This window comes from Canis lupus, chromosome 13 (assembly GCF_003254725.2).
Source record: "Canis lupus dingo isolate Sandy chromosome 13, ASM325472v2, whole genome shotgun sequence".
NCBI lineage: Eukaryota > Metazoa > Chordata > Mammalia > Carnivora > Canidae > Canis > Canis lupus.
The window spans coordinates 17,377,319-17,392,725 of record NC_064255.1 but is presented as its reverse complement, the minus strand read 5'-3'; the positions used below and the strand labels follow the sequence as shown (position 1 = coordinate 17,392,725).

The 15,407-nt window shown below is 42.1% G+C and overlaps 1 protein-coding gene across 1 annotated transcript in view; it reads left to right on the top strand.

The window, feature by feature from the left end:
• The window catches only part of EXT1 (exostosin glycosyltransferase 1), a 284,846-nt gene that overhangs the window by 242,832 nt on the left and 26,607 nt on the right, over positions 1-15,407 (top strand). The window contains exons 2-4 of the mRNA XM_025450410.3: positions 6,716-6,809; positions 8,265-8,372; positions 13,708-13,827. Of these exons, the coding sequence (XP_025306195.3) occupies positions 6,716-6,809; positions 8,265-8,372; positions 13,708-13,827 (322 nt within the window). The remainder of the gene's footprint in view (positions 1-6,715; positions 6,810-8,264; positions 8,373-13,707; positions 13,828-15,407) is intronic.

Below are 15,407 nucleotides of genomic sequence, written 5' to 3'. Positions count from 1 at the left end.
GGACTTTGCTCCATAAGAAATGTATTTTCAGGGCTGCCTGGCTGGCTCAGTCGGTGGAGCGCGCAACTCTTGAACTTGGGGGTTGTGAGTTTGGGTGCTACATTGGGTGTAGGGATTACTTAAAAATAAAATCTTGAAAGAAAGAAATGTATTTTTAGTCTCTGCATTTATGTGAGCTGACCAAGGAGGCAGCGTGACGTGGTGGGTGGCAGATACTCTTACAACCAGAAAGTCTGGAGTTGGTGCCCTAATGGCTCTGTTGCTGTGACCTGCATCGTTAGCAAGGTTATCAGACTGAGCTAAGCACTCCCCTGTGAAGTTGTGTTCTATCAAATCCTAAGAATCCCATTGGGAACGTGTCATTCCTCTGCTAGGCCCTTCGGTGACTCGCAACCACTGCAGTGGATCATATCTGAGCTCCAGGAGACACCACACACAGCTGTTCCATTGGGACCCCACCTTTACCAGCAGTTTCATTCCCTCCTCTCCTCCCAACCCCTCCCCAACTGTGGTCGGTTCTCTCATCCTGATATCTGTTCTTGCCATGCGGTTTTTACCCCCCAAAATGCCCACTGCCTCCTTTCAGCCTCGCCATGCTGATCCTCCCTCTTCCATTAATAATTAGCTCATTTTCCCTTCGTCCTGGAGGCACTCGTGCTCCTCAAGTCTCCCCACCAAAGCCAGGTTGTCACTCTTGTTTTTCTCTGCGTTGTTATGCACCTTGCGCCTCCATCCTATTGCTAAATAACAATCATTGATCATCATATTCCCTCACCGAATAACAATAACGCATCTGCCTTTCACTGGACCATCAGTTCCTTGAGTAGTGCTTGACGGCAGGCATTCAACTAATTAATGTTTGTTGATCGAATAAAAGAAAGCACAGAGGAGATGCTGAGGAAGTTATTTTATTTCCCTTCTCCCCGTGTACTTGGTGGAACTACAGCATCATAAATTGTTTTTGTTTTCTTTCTTTTTCTCTTAAGGGATGTGATTCAAACCTGGGTGTAAGCAGAGAAGATTAAGTACTTATGAGGAGGCAGACTGGAGGGAACAGATAGCGTAGATGTTTGCTTACTTCACAAATAAATACTTGAGACAAACTGTAGCAACATGGGGAGACTAGAATTGTCTGGCTACAGGGATGAGAGGCTGGATCACTTGCTTCTTGCCTACCGTCTTTGATTAGCAAAAAGCAGGCTCTTGTGGCAATTGTGCATGCTACGGAGGAATTGTGGGAAGCGCAGGAGGACCAGTTGGCACCCTGCACCAGCAGCATCCTTGTCTCCGTAGCTTTTGATAATAAGGCAGAATCCTTTCAATTAGAAGCTGCTGTTCTATTGTGATTCCCAGCTTCTGTTTGCATTCTGTTTTAAAGGGTCTGTCCTGCATTTCTCTCCGGCTCGGTCTTGGCGGATCTGTTCTTTCTTTACTTTCTTTATTTCATTGTTACTTTAAAAATAAAATAGTTCTATTCCTCTCATCCTGAGGTCATTTACCACAGTAACTTGCAGGTGCACCTCACGTGGCAGTTTATAGGGTCTGGACATGATCTCCTTTGGCCTTCACAACTTTGAAGCACAGAGAACTCCGTTTGCACAGGACCTCATACAAAGCGGTAGATCCAGAACCCAAATTCCTCAAGCAGGGTCTTCTAACTGTTCAAGTGGGCTCTGTTTTCCATTATATTCTGAGCCATAAATGATAATAGCTACCATTTATGGGCTGTTTATGATATATGCCTGTGTTTGAGTTAAATGGTATCATCTGAGCCTCATGGTAGAAGTATCTCCACTTTGCCAACGAGGAGGCTAAGATTTAGACAAATAACTTCCCCAAGATCACTCAGCTTGTAAATAGCAAAGGTGAAATTTGAACCCAGGTTTGGCTATGTCTAAATCTGCTTATTCACTAAGCTTTGTATTCCTGACCTTTTAACTCACTTTTTTTTTTTTTTTTTTGAGCTCTTAGTGTAAAATTTAGGATGCATCCTAATTACCTGGAAGGCTTGTTAAAACAGAATTCTGGGCCCTTCCCCTGGAGTTTCTACCTCAGTGGGTCTTGGCGAGGCCAAGAATTCCCAGTTCTACCAAGTTCCCAGGTGGTGCAGGTGATGCTCCCGGCTGGGAGAACATGTTTGAAGAACCCCTGCACTTGCCACACTGCACCCCCCCTCAGGTGCACTAAATTGCTGCCAGCAAAAATGTGTTTCATATGGAGGGGAAGGACTTCAATTATGCATTATTACATGGCCCATTTTAAATGGGGTGTATCCCATCCATTATTCAGTACAACTTTAAGGAGAAAATTATTATGGCCATAGAGTGGTTCCTGGTTTCTAGGTTAAATTCAGGTCGTGTCGTTTTATTGCATTTTCCTTTGCAGTCATTTATGAAAACTGTTCTAACTTCTATGTCACCACGTACAAATGGGGAGTTTAATACCCATCTGAAAAGGGTAACAAAACCATTTATTAATTAAAGCTGAACGTTCTCTGAAATGAGGTACATGCCTTATCTGCTTACCTTCTTGCTTAGGATATCGTGTGTTACTTTTTTTTTTTTTTTAAGATTTTATTTATTTATTCATGAGAGGCACAGAGAGAGAAAGGCAGAGACACAGGCAGAGGGAGAAGCAGGCTCTATGCTGGGAACCCAATGTGGGACTCGATCCTGAGTCTCCAAGATTACACACTGGGCAGAAGGCAGCGCTAAACCGCTGAGCCACCCAGGCTGCCCTACTTTTTGTTTTAAAGAAGTTTATCATTTTGATGTGATATACATTTTCTAAACTTAATTGGGGAGAGAGAATTAGTCCCTTTAAGAAGGCTATCTCTCCCTCACTCCACCCATCCTCTCCTTATCTTTCTTCCCCCGTCTCTAACCCCTGGTAACCGCTAATCTGTTACCTATCCCTACAATTGTTATTTCATGAATGCTATATAAATATTAGCAAAATGCTGTATATATCCTTTTGAGATCGACTTTTTCACTTAACATAATTTCCTTGAGGATGTTGTGTGTATCAAGAGTTCATTTCGTTTTATTGCTGAGAACTATTCTAGGCTATAGATGTGCCACAGTTTGTTGAATCATTCACCCATTGAAGGACATTTGGATGGTTTCCCATTTGGGGCTATTAAGGATAAAACTGCTGTGAACGTTCATGGACAAGTTTCTATGTGAAAATAAGTTTTCATTTTCTCTGGGATAAATGCCCAAGAGTGCAATTGTTGGGTCATATGCTAATCCCATTTTTAGTTTTAAACAAAACTGCCAAACTTTTCTCCAGTGTGACCGTACCCGTTTTACCTCCCTACCAGCAATATGTGAGGGTTCCAGTTTCTCTGCAGCCTTGTCAGCACCTGTTCTCCTGATGGTAGCCATCCTCGTGGGTGATTTGCATTTCCTTAATGGCTCATGATGTTGAGTATCTTTTTACGTGCTTGGCACTTCGTATATTTCCTTTGGAACAACATTTAGTCAATCCGTGGTATGTTTTCAAATTGGATTATTTGTCTCTTGATTGTTGAATGTTAGAATTCCTTACATATTTTGGATACAAGCCTCTTATTCGAAGATTTGCAATTCTTTTTTTTCTAAGGGTTGTCTTTTCACTTTCTTGACGGGAACTGGGAGGAGAGGGAGCCCAGTCTTCTTGACTGAACTTGCCTGAGATAGAGCTTCTAGAAGGCGGAGTTGGGAGGGGTTGGTAATGGAGCAGGTCATGGCTCAAATGCCACAGACGCTCACTGTTCTTGCCAAGATCTGGTAGGTTTTCTTGAACAAATGTTTTTCCATTTGTCATTATATCCTTAGGACAGTTTCCAGAAACTTTAAGTGAATGTTTTTATAATTTTTACCAGCTAAATTGTTGTTATGCTAGGGAGAGTGTCTCCAGAGTTCCTAGTGCCTCACTGTGCAAGGCTAGCCTTCGCGAACATACTTTATGATGCAGTTACCCTCAGCAGATTATAGCCTCAGTTCTCATCTGCATTTCTGGATTATCAGAGGATTCTCTGGTAGGTCTAACAACTAAAGTGGGATCTTCTCCACACAACATCTGCAGGACTAGAACAGGGCCTGGAACATTGTGTTTCTTGAGAAAATGAAAAAAAAAAAAAAAGAATGAGTTTAAGCATTTAGAAGGAAGTAGAGGTGGGGTGTGTGAACATGGCAAAATGGAGAGGAGGGTCCATTGAAGGGCTGAGTAGAAGGGTGCCAAACACACGTGTGGCCCACCTATAAAGACTGTCCTCCTTGCAGGGCATCATTATCCTTCATTTGGAACACACTCACAAATCGCAGGTTCCATCACTAGAGCCCAGAGGAGGAGCTGGTTCGTGGGCTGAGTGAGCATGGTTAGAATTCTGAAAATTACTGTTGTAAGTTTTGTGTGTACATGTTCTCTATGTGTCTTTGTGTGTTTGTAGGAACAACACACACGTTAAACATGCATTGTAGACACGTGAGCGGATAGCTACTTCTACACATATACACACTTATTTATACAAGGGTTATGGAAACATAGGAGCAGTGGGATATTCTGAAAGGACATTCTTCTTTCTTACCTAAAAGTAGCATAAAGTCATAAGGGGATGTTCAAACAATCTCTCATCACTTTGCTGATGAGGAAACTGAGTCCTGGAGAGCTCATATGTTTTCTTCGTAATGTCACAGCTACCTAGCGGCAAGAATGTTCGTCCCAAGTCTCCCATCACCTGTTGCGTGAATGAACACAAGCTTCAGTCACGCGAGCTTTATCCTCTACGTCAGCAAATACTGCTCCTGTACCACCACCACTTAAAAATCAACACCCTAGAATAACTGTCATTTGAATTTTTGCTCTAAGTTTTCTGCCTTCCCTCTACCTCCACTCCTTCCCTAAAGTAAATTCTGCAACTGGCAACTTTGAAACTTGTTACAATCCAGAGCATTAATAGGGTTTTACATTTTTAGCAGCTTAATGATGAGGAGTAGGACCTTCTGTGCTCATCCCTCAGGGGTTTCTATTCTGGGCATTTATTAAACTTTGCTGTAGTCTGAAGTGTGTTTGACCTTTTTACATTAAAACAATTTGAGTTAAAACTTTATAGGTATATTTGTGTGTGTGTGTGTGTGTGTGTGTGTGTGTGTGTGTGTGCACATATTTCCCTCTTTGTTCATTAGGTAGCGATCCCAACATTTTTAACAGTTGAATTTGAAGATACTTATCAATTATTTCTCTCTGTTTGGTGAGCAAAGAAGCAGCCATTACCATCATAATTTAATATTTCTGACTTAGTCAAATATGAGCCCTCTTAAAAATCTTTTCTCCTTTCAAGTCTATTTTGCAGTTTAATTAATCCAGCAAAGGTTTTTATTTTACTCTCAGTGGAGATAATCTTAATCCATTCACGGTGACCTTTTCTTGTGCAAATTAGTTGTACAAGCTTGTTTAAGCAAATGGTCCTTTGCATGATGTCTCTTCTTAATGACGGGTTTATAATTGAAAATTGGCTTACTCCCATATGCCTAGTTTGTGTGAGAATATAAAAATAGATGTGGACTTTAAAAATATAAATGTATATATCAGTACCCCAAAACGAGGAGGGAAGAATCCGATGCCTTGAGGCTATGATTAAATTAGACTATTAGAGTCAGAAAATGCTGGTGACATATGCTTCTGTCAAAGTCACACCTGTCTGCCGAGCACTGGAAGCTCTTAAAAAATGAGAGTGATTTCAAAAAAAAAAAATAAATAAGAGTGATTTCATCTTAGCTCTGAGAATCGGGGCTCGCACAGGACACGAGCCATTTCTGGCTTCCCAAGTTTGCTTCAACTCCTAATGAACCTGAAACTGCGTGTTTAGGAATGTGTTTGTGGACATCACTTTTAAAGTGATAGCCCTCAACAAAATGAAATGCTCGATTGCTTTTCCTGCACTTCACCAGCAGGAAGAGACAGCTGATCCTCATGTTATATTTTGCCTTTTTTTTTCCCAAGTGCAAAAACCCTGTAATACCATCAAGTGGCATTTGACTCAAAGCAACAAGCCTCTCTTGTGCACCCCAGTTTTCTGCACCCCCTATGTTTTTTTTCTCCTATTATACTTACTTCTCCATTTCTTAGGCCCGCTCCTCCTGTCTCATTTGTCTTTCCCTTAAAGTCATGTCAGCCATTCTTAGAAGTATTTGTCTGGCGTAGCTGAATATTCTTGGTTAAATGTAAGAACTCCAGCTCGAAGGAGAAAGTAAATGTTTTGTGCTTGTAATGGAGGTTTCCTGAGTAGGTTTTAATAGCATGGGGGTGGGGAACAAGGACAGTCTTAGTTTTGCTGAATGACACGGCATTAAACAAGAACTTCTCACTGTGATTTTTTTTTTTAAACTTATGGGAACTAGACATTTCATCAAGGCACAAAAATCTGATTTTTGGAAGCAAAACCTGGGCAAGCCAAATTGTTACTGGGACCAGCAGACTTGTCTTTTATGTACTGCTTGCAAAAGACCCTAATTACTTTGTCCCCCATGAAAGTTCACGTTTGTTCTCCTTCGTGCAACCTGCCCCCCACTACCCACCTCCCCCAAGGGAAAGTGAGAACTGCCCGCCCAGCCCAGCGTATTTCCTGATTTGCTCTGGGTAATTTCATGCAGGTGTGCACCCACAGGTGTTCATTTACTTCCCCCACTCCTAATGGGTCTTCGTTTGCTGATTGCTCCTCCTCTCCTTCTAGGTATGATTATCGGGAAATGCTGCACAATGCCACTTTCTGTCTGGTTCCTCGTGGTCGCAGGCTTGGGTCCTTCAGGTTTCTGGAGGCTCTGCAGGTAAGAGACTGAAACCTCCGCGGATGAGGGCTGAGGGCTGAAGTCAGATGGGGCGAGTTTAACCTGGGATCTAAACAGAATGCATAGTTGGCCTTGAACACCTGAAATCTGTTATCCCAAGAAAGTCTGCAACACTTTCTATAAGGGGGGAAGGGGTAGATGGGAAGAGGTTTACTCCCTATCTTTGGGCCTGAGAAGATTAAACAGTTTCACCACCAGGGAGGATGGGTTCTTCAGGGATATGTTTGCAAACGGGGGGGCGGGGGGGGGGGAGTGGGGGTGGTGTAGATCTGACTGGCCAGCAGTGGCCTGGCTGGGCTCCTTGCAGAGACACTGCCCCGCTCCTGGAAGCCAGTCTCAAGAGCATGAGCTTAGGAACATGGCTTATCGGTGGTGCTCCCCAGATCGTCTTTTCTGCCCACCCCACTCAGTTGATGCCTCTAAATTCTGACAGTGAGGCCCAGGGAGCGGCATCCTCACTTTGGCCCACCTGTTCCGGGGCTGTGCAGCTCTGGGGCTGCCTCACCTGCTGAGACACTTGTGCACGTCGTCTGCACTTGGGAGTTGCAGTCAGCCTTCCGTGATCTTGAGAGAGCACACTCCCGGCTGAGACTGTGCTCCTCCACTCCTGCCCTCTGGCTTCTCTGTTCTCTCCCCTTCTGTGTTCTGCCCTCCAACAGAAGCGCTTCCTCCTCCTGAAGGTCCTTCCCAGTGTGCTCTGTGAAGCACATGGTCACTAATGTTCTTGTCGCCTCTTTGGGATGCCCCATGAAGCCAACTGTTCTCCGCTTTGGATGATGAGTTATTTGGAACCAGAACTGGGTCCTTAGCCCAGCATTTCTTGGCTGATAGATCACTGTGCAGGCAGCACATTGGGGCGACTGGTTTGGCCCCCTCCACAGTGAGTGGAGCAAGGTTCTGGAGGAGGTGTTTGCTTTGCAAGGGAAAGGTGAGCACCCTGTGGTAGTGCAGTCCACAGAAGGCTTCATCAGGAATGCCAGGCCCCATTCTGCTCTTTGTTGCTCCTAACAGTGGGGTAAACCACTCCACAAGCAGACCTGTGGCAGTTGCATTGACAAAACGGTTTATATTCAAGGTTGGTTTTATGCTAGGATGTTGTTGGTGGACGATTTTGTTACATCAATAAAACTTCTCGAACGAGGCCAGTCGTCTCTGTGGAAGTAAGGTCAGCCAAACCATGTACTAGAATAGAAATGGGGTTTTAGCATTCGAGGGCAAGACTTGCAAGCATTAAAATCTCGGCTGGATATGCACAGCCTTCACGTGACTTGGTGGCTCATCCAGGCCGCCTCCCCTTCGGGCCTAAGCGGTTCAGGATCCGTGCAGTGACCCAAGTAAGAAACGCCAGTAACTGAACTTGTAGTGATGTCGCCTCCAGTTGGAAGGCTCCCCCTGCCACTTCCCCACATTCACGAAGCCCCCTTCTTCACCCAGGCCGCCTGTGTCCCTGTGATGCTCAGCAACGGATGGGAGTTGCCATTCTCTGAAGTGATTAATTGGAACCAAGCTGCCGTCATAGGCGATGAGAGATTGTTATTACAGGTAAGGAAGGGGCTCCGGCCTTCAGCACATCAGCGGATTATTGCGGCCCCTCATCCACAATTTCAAAGAAGATGAATCCAAAAGGTCAGCTCTATAAAAGAAATCTTATCAGGAGAAAATTGCCTGTGTCATGGCGAATATGAAGTCATTTAATATGACATTGTTCACTTTCCCACACAAAATCCACCCGGGCCTGGGGAATATATTTGGAAAAGAAGTGGCAGGTAAAGGACATGAACTTTGATGGTCAGAAGAAGCGTGTATCCCTCCTCTTCCAGATCCAGAATTTTTAGAAATTATACCAGAGAGTGTTTGTACCATCCTGCCACTTCGTATTCCTTTCCTCTATTTCTGTAATTGCCTTCAGATTAATTTTCAGAAAGAGGGAGGTCTCTAGGGTTGATTCTTATAATTAGTGTTATCATTGCTCAAATGATCCAGTCTGGGAGCCTGAGCAGTGTTCTCTTTAATGTGTATATTCAAAAGAGCAGCCTCTAATAAAAATGATTTTTTAAATGTATCTTTTGCCATTTGGATCTCTTTATTTTATTTTATTGTGGCAAGAACACTTAGCATGAGATTCACGTTCTTATTTTTAAATGTAGGATACATTATTTTGACCGTGGGTTCACTGTATTAGACCTCTCTGGAGCTTATTTCATCTTGTTTAACTGAAACTTTATGCACACTGGTTTAGTAACTCCTCATTTCTTTCCCACCCCCAACCCTGGCAACTCTCATTCTACTCTTTAATTCTGTGAATTTGACTATTTTAGATACCTCATGTGGAGGTGGAATCATGCAGTATTTGGCTTTCTGTGACTGGTTTATGTCACTTAGCCTAATGTCCTCAAGGTTCATCCATGTTGTCCTAATTGTAGAAGTCACACTTAATATGATTAAAATGACCATATTACCCAAATTGATCTATAGATTCAATGCAATCTCTATCAAAATCCTAATGGATTTTTTTACAGAAATAGAAAAATAATTCTAAAATTCATATAGAACCAGAAAAGACCCCAAATAACCAAGTCAGTCTTGAGAAAGACCAAAGCTGGAGGCATTAAGTTTCCTGAATTCAGAATATATTACAAAGCTACAGTCATCAAAATGATATTGTACTGGCACAGAAACAGACAGACCAATAGAACAAAATAGAAAGCCCAAAAATAAATCTACCCACATATGGTCAACTAATTTTCAACAAGGATGCCTAAGAAAAGTTTGAACTCAAGAGCTGCCTGCAGAGAGGAATATGATACTCCCAGAGAAATCCAAGGGCAGCAAGGGTTCCGTTTTTCTTTCTTTTCTTTTCTTTCTTTTCTTTTCTTTTCTTTTCTTTTCTTTTCTTTTCTTTTCTTTTCTTTTCTTTTTTCTTCTCTTCTCTTCTCTTCTCTTCTCTTCTCTTTTCTTCTTTCTTTCTTTCTTCTTCTTCCTCCTTTTTTCTTTTTCTTTTTTTTTTTTTTAAGAGAGAGTATGCACAAGAAGGTGGGGTGGGGCAAGGAGCAGAGGGAGAAGGAGAGGCAGAGCGATACTCTTAAGCAGGCTCTACATCCAGCTCAGAGCCCAATGCAGGGCTTAAGATTATGACCCTAAGATCATGACCTGAGCCACCTAGGCATCCCAACTAAGGATTTCTGAAGCCCTTTTGTGCAGTAATGTTTTAGGTTCCACGTAAATTGCCCTACTCCTTTCTCTGAAATTATAGAGTATTTTAATGTTTTCCTTTGATGGCATTATATACTTTATCTTGAACTACCACAAATGTTGTAGAATGATTTTTATTTTTAATGTCCTGGCTTTTTTTTTTTTTTTAATACCAAAAATTGAGCTTTTAACTCTGTTGTTGATTCTGCTTCTACTGCCAGACAGTCCGCTAGCTGGCTGACGAAGTAACCCAGTTCTCTTCCTAAAGTAACAGGTGAGGGCTGTGACTTAGGCAAGCCAAGCTGAACACAGCCCCTAGAACATTCCTACTCTCTGGTACTCAGGTACGTGATCTCCACCTGGGACCTTCAAAACAAAAGAGGAATAAATGACCTAGCAAAATCCTCCCGGGGCCGAATGGTGTATATCAAAAACATTCACTCATGAAAGGCCAGACAAAAGTGATATGAGTAGTTCGTTTCCATGTTGCCTTTTTCCTTCCTTTTATAATTTTTTTTTAAATGCATGATCATCCAAAGAAACTTGGGAAATAAAAGGAATAAAAACCATCAGCCATAATTTCTCCAAGGCTCCTATGAATCTGACATGAAAAACTTAGGAGTTTGTCTTGGAGAGGAGAGCATTCTGGGATCTTAATTGTGGTTGTCCAGTTTCTACCATTTCACCAAAGCTGGTATGGATTTCACCTAATGAAGCAGTTTGTTTGGCTTGACTCTGAAGATACTGTTTTCCATTCTGCCCCCACTCGAACTTGCTGGTGGTTTCCCCTTTCCTGAGCACTCCATCTCTGCACAGCTGCCTCCATATTGAACAGCGACTGCACTGTCGTTGACGATCGTTGTAGAGAGCTGGCGCTGAGCCCAAATGTCTGCTCTGGGAGATGTTGTTGTTATGTTACAATTTTTCGTTTCCTGTTTTAGAACAGCTCGGATGTTTTTATTTGCATATATTCTTGTCATTATGTCACCAAGAGAGCTGCGTGTTGCTTTCCTAGATCTATTTTGGTAGATTCCATTAGTTTTGTTACCATACATGACCTTTTGTTAAGACTTCATTGAGTTCTGCAATGCTGAACAATCCAGCCAAATTGGAATTAATTTATCACTCTTGCGTACCTGTCTCTCAGGACAAGCAGATTAATAACCAATAGCCAAATGCCATGAAAACCTGGAACTCTGTCTTTTCAGTCAGTTGGAATTCTCTTCCAGAGCACTTTGCAAAGAGCTATCACATATATTGTACATACAAACAGGCAGCGTATAGCTCACTCGATGTCCTAACATCAGTTTGTGGCTTATTTAATAGAGGGGGAATGTATTGGTAGGTTAATATGTGATATTGCTTTAGGGCGCCTGAGTGACTCAGTCGTTTGGGCATCGGACCCTTGGTTTCACCTCAGGCCATGATCTCAGGGTTCTGGAATTGAGCCCTGGTTCAGCAAGAAATCTGCTCGAGATTCTTTTCTCCTTCTGCCCCTTTCCCTATGCTCTCTCTGTGTCCCTCTTTGTCTCTCTCTCTAAAATAAATAAATAAAATCCTTTTAAAAATAGATGTGACATTCCCTTTATTCGTTCATAACCATAGCCTACTTAGTTTTCTGGAGATTATGTAGTCACATTTTTCTAATGGACTGGTTTCTCGTGATCATGGCAAAATAGTGAAGTCAACTGATATGACTCTTAGGATATGCCATTGACATTTAAAAGAGGACATGGTTATGAAAACTGAGCTGGGTAACTTCTTTCTAGTCTCTTTTGGCAATCTAGGTAATTTTCTCAGTAAATAAAAATAAATTGCCCTTGACTTATCAAGGATCCATGATGTGGATAGTTGCTCTGCCTTCTCCAAGGATATTTTACTTCCATTTGACCTTGAGTTCTAATTCTGGATTAACAAAGCCTGCTGGTGCTTTCCCTTTACTTGTTGCTTTCATCCTTCTTCAGTGTGAGGCATCCAGATACACACTTTGGGGCACAGATTTAGTGTCTGCTGTAGGATGTTGCAAAAGCAAGTGAGCTTGTCCTTTTGTTCTTACTGTGAGCAATTTCATTGCTCCTCTGAAAAATAGTCTTGAGTCCAAAAATGTGTTGCCACCTCCTTCCCTTCCAGGGGAAATTCAGATCTAGCCTTAGTCACAATGCCATGAGTAACTTTTCTTATTAAAGCAGCTAACAGAGCATTCCTACCTCAGCCCAGGCCCCCATGTCTATCTACTTAGTTATGCATTAGCAAAGCAAGCATGCAGAAAGAGGTGAGCACAAGAGGGCAGTTTGCTAATCACAAGGAATCTCCTCTAAGAGTATAGACTCCATAAATGAAATAGACCTTGAACTATACATGAAGATAGGGAGCAAGCCCAGCAAATTCAGCAGAAACCCAAAGTACGTGTCAGAGCTCCAGATCCAAACAAGTTCACGTACAAACATTAAGAAGTTGGTCCAACTTTGAGTATCATCACCCTTATGTCAATAATAATAATAATGGTACTAATAATTTGCTATGTTAAGCTTCCCATGTTCTCACTATTGTGTTAAGCAAGCACTTATTTGATCTCCTTTACAACCTTCTCATGTTAGTACTGTATCCCAAAGGTTATAAATGAAGAGGTAACTCAAAGAGAGATCAAGTAACTTGTCCAAGAAAGCACAGTTAGTAAATGGTAGAACTGCGAATCCCACCTTGGTCCAATTTCTGTGTCCCTGTGCTTAACCATTAAGCTATATTGATGGTAAAAATAATCATATCCCTATGGTAACTTCAGTTGGCCATGTTTAATTCAACTCTTGTTTCTTTTTTTTTTTTTAAGATTTTATTTATTTATTTGAGAGCAAGAGAGAGAGCACAAGCTGGGGGAGAGAGTCAGAGAAGGAGGCTCCTGGCTGAGCAGGGAGCCCCAATGTGGGGCTCAGTCCCAGGACCCCGGGATCATGACCTGTGTTGAAGGCAGATGCCTAACCAACTGAGCCACCCAGGCGCCCTCAACTCTTATTTCTTGAAAAACTACTATATAAAAGCCATTCTTACAACCTTAAAACATGTAGCAGATCTCTCCTTTAAAATCATGTAGCCTGTTAGAGAACAGCGATGGTTGGATGTGTATGCTGTTTGACAGATTGTGCTAGATTAGCATTAGTGCTGGAGCCAAAAAAAGAGGTCAGGGAGCAGAAGAGCTCTCAGGGTAAGGTCACAGATGTGTGCATATGGAAATGACTATCCAGCTACAGATTAAATGGAGAGGCTCAGAGACATTTCCTCTAGAAACCCCTTTGTAGATCACTTGGAGTCCCTGGCATTGCATGTCTTGGAAGTGTTTGGGGCAAGTCTTTCAGCCTTTCACCAAAACTGACAGCTCCCTTCTGTGTAGAATGTACTTGTCCATGTGTAAGCTTGAGGATTTGTGGGACCCTAAGCAACTGATAAGCTGTTACCAAATCTTAGAGGGGACTTTAACTTCCATCCATTAAAGGTCATTAAGGCTGATCCCCAGTAAGTACTGCTTGTACCTGACACCTCTTAAGGGCATTTCAGATTTTTAGCCGATCCCGTACACTAAAACCTGAATGCTAAGAAATTTATAAAAGCCTAACCCAGGTGGGTTATTTCGATCAAATGGCATCTCATTGTTTTACAGTTATAGTTATTATGTGTTCACCTTGTGTTACAGATTCCTTCTACAATCAGGTCTATTCATCAGGATAAAATCCTAGCACTTAGACAGCAGACACAATTCTTGTGGGAGGCTTATTTTTCTTCAGTTGAGAAGATTGTATTAACTACACTAGAGGTAAGTGAGACCACTTGGCTCTTAGTCTTGAATAATGGTCCTTTATACACTTTTATTGGCCTTCTCTTCTGTATTTCGTGTGGTATAATTGGCCAAATGGGACAACACCAAATTTTTTATACCCGGATTTATCAGTTAACCCTATTTTACCTGCTCTGCTGTGCCCAAGCAGATCCCTCCATTCCTAACAAAACCCCACAGAGGAAAACTGACATGAGGAGGAATTACAGTCCTTGACACACAGATCAGCTCTGTCTTCCATCATTTCAGCGATATGTGGTTAATGACTGTCCTCCTGTCCTTCACACTCAGTGGCATCCTCTGAAGATGTGTTTCTGGAGCCCATTTAGAAATCAGGCAGTGACTAAGTAGGGGAAAATCTTCTACCATTCTAGAAATATGAACAATTTACTGGGTACCAGTGGCTTTGGGGTACAACAAAATCAGTTCTCAAGACGTGCAGCCCAACCAGCATCAGTGTTGCAAGGATGTGTTAAGAAGAAAATCAGGATCAGGATTACTCTATCTGGTGTGGAAAGTGTTAAGCTTTATGAAAGCAGAAAATCTTCTAGGCATATGGGTGCCCCTTGTATGTAGCTTTTTTTTTTTTTTTTTTTTTTTTTTTAAGGCAGGAGGGAAAAAGGAGAGGGAAGCATGGAGATGATTAAAACCTTTGCAAGTAGAACAGATAGTGATGGCCTGAGGCCACACCACAGTAGCACAAAGAGCTAAGATGAGAGTTGGAAAACTGCATACTCATGAATTACGGACTCGCAAGGAGAGCAGAGGTCCTCTGATGAGGCACGGCGTTGAGGTAGTTCTGTGTTCTCATAACGCAGCCAGGGGCATTTGCAGCCTCTCTTTGGAGTATTTGCTTTGGAAAAGTATTTACTGCTCCAAAAACTAATGTAATTTGCACCAAACACTGAGGAGTCTGAGTAATACCAAGAAAACTGAAAATCACCCTGTTTTGTCCACACCACTGTTCTCTTGCCATCCTGGGTATCAGAGCCTGTGCTGGTTGTGCCCTGGACACAGTGGGAGCATTTCCCTACCCCACAGCGAACTGGGACTGCTGCTCTGGTCACAGTATCTTCTCAGGAGTGTACTTTTTTTTTCTTCAGCCTGAAACTAGGTGAAAGGGGTTTTTAAGGAGCCAGGCTCACCCCATGAAGGAGACAAGGTCAGAATGGCTTCCTTCTTGCAAGCAAGCTTCTTATTCCTTAAATTCGATTGCATTTTTCTCATCTGTTCATAGGAGTAGATTTGAATATGTAATAGATTTTACTCTTCTGTCTTCCATCCAAGACCCTTCCTAGGCCCTTCTTAAAGAAAGCTGAATGTCATTTTTTTTTCCCTTTGTGGAATGAGTGCTTTCTATGAAAAAAGTGCATGTTCATTTTAGAAAATAATGGAAAATACTTAAAGTATAAAAATACAATCATCTACCCATACAAAATGACTATTGACATATATATACACACACACACACACACACACAAACACATATATATTCATTTTTTATAGGCAAATTTATACACATGTAATTTTCAATTTAAAGAGGAGTCTTTCAGGGGCAT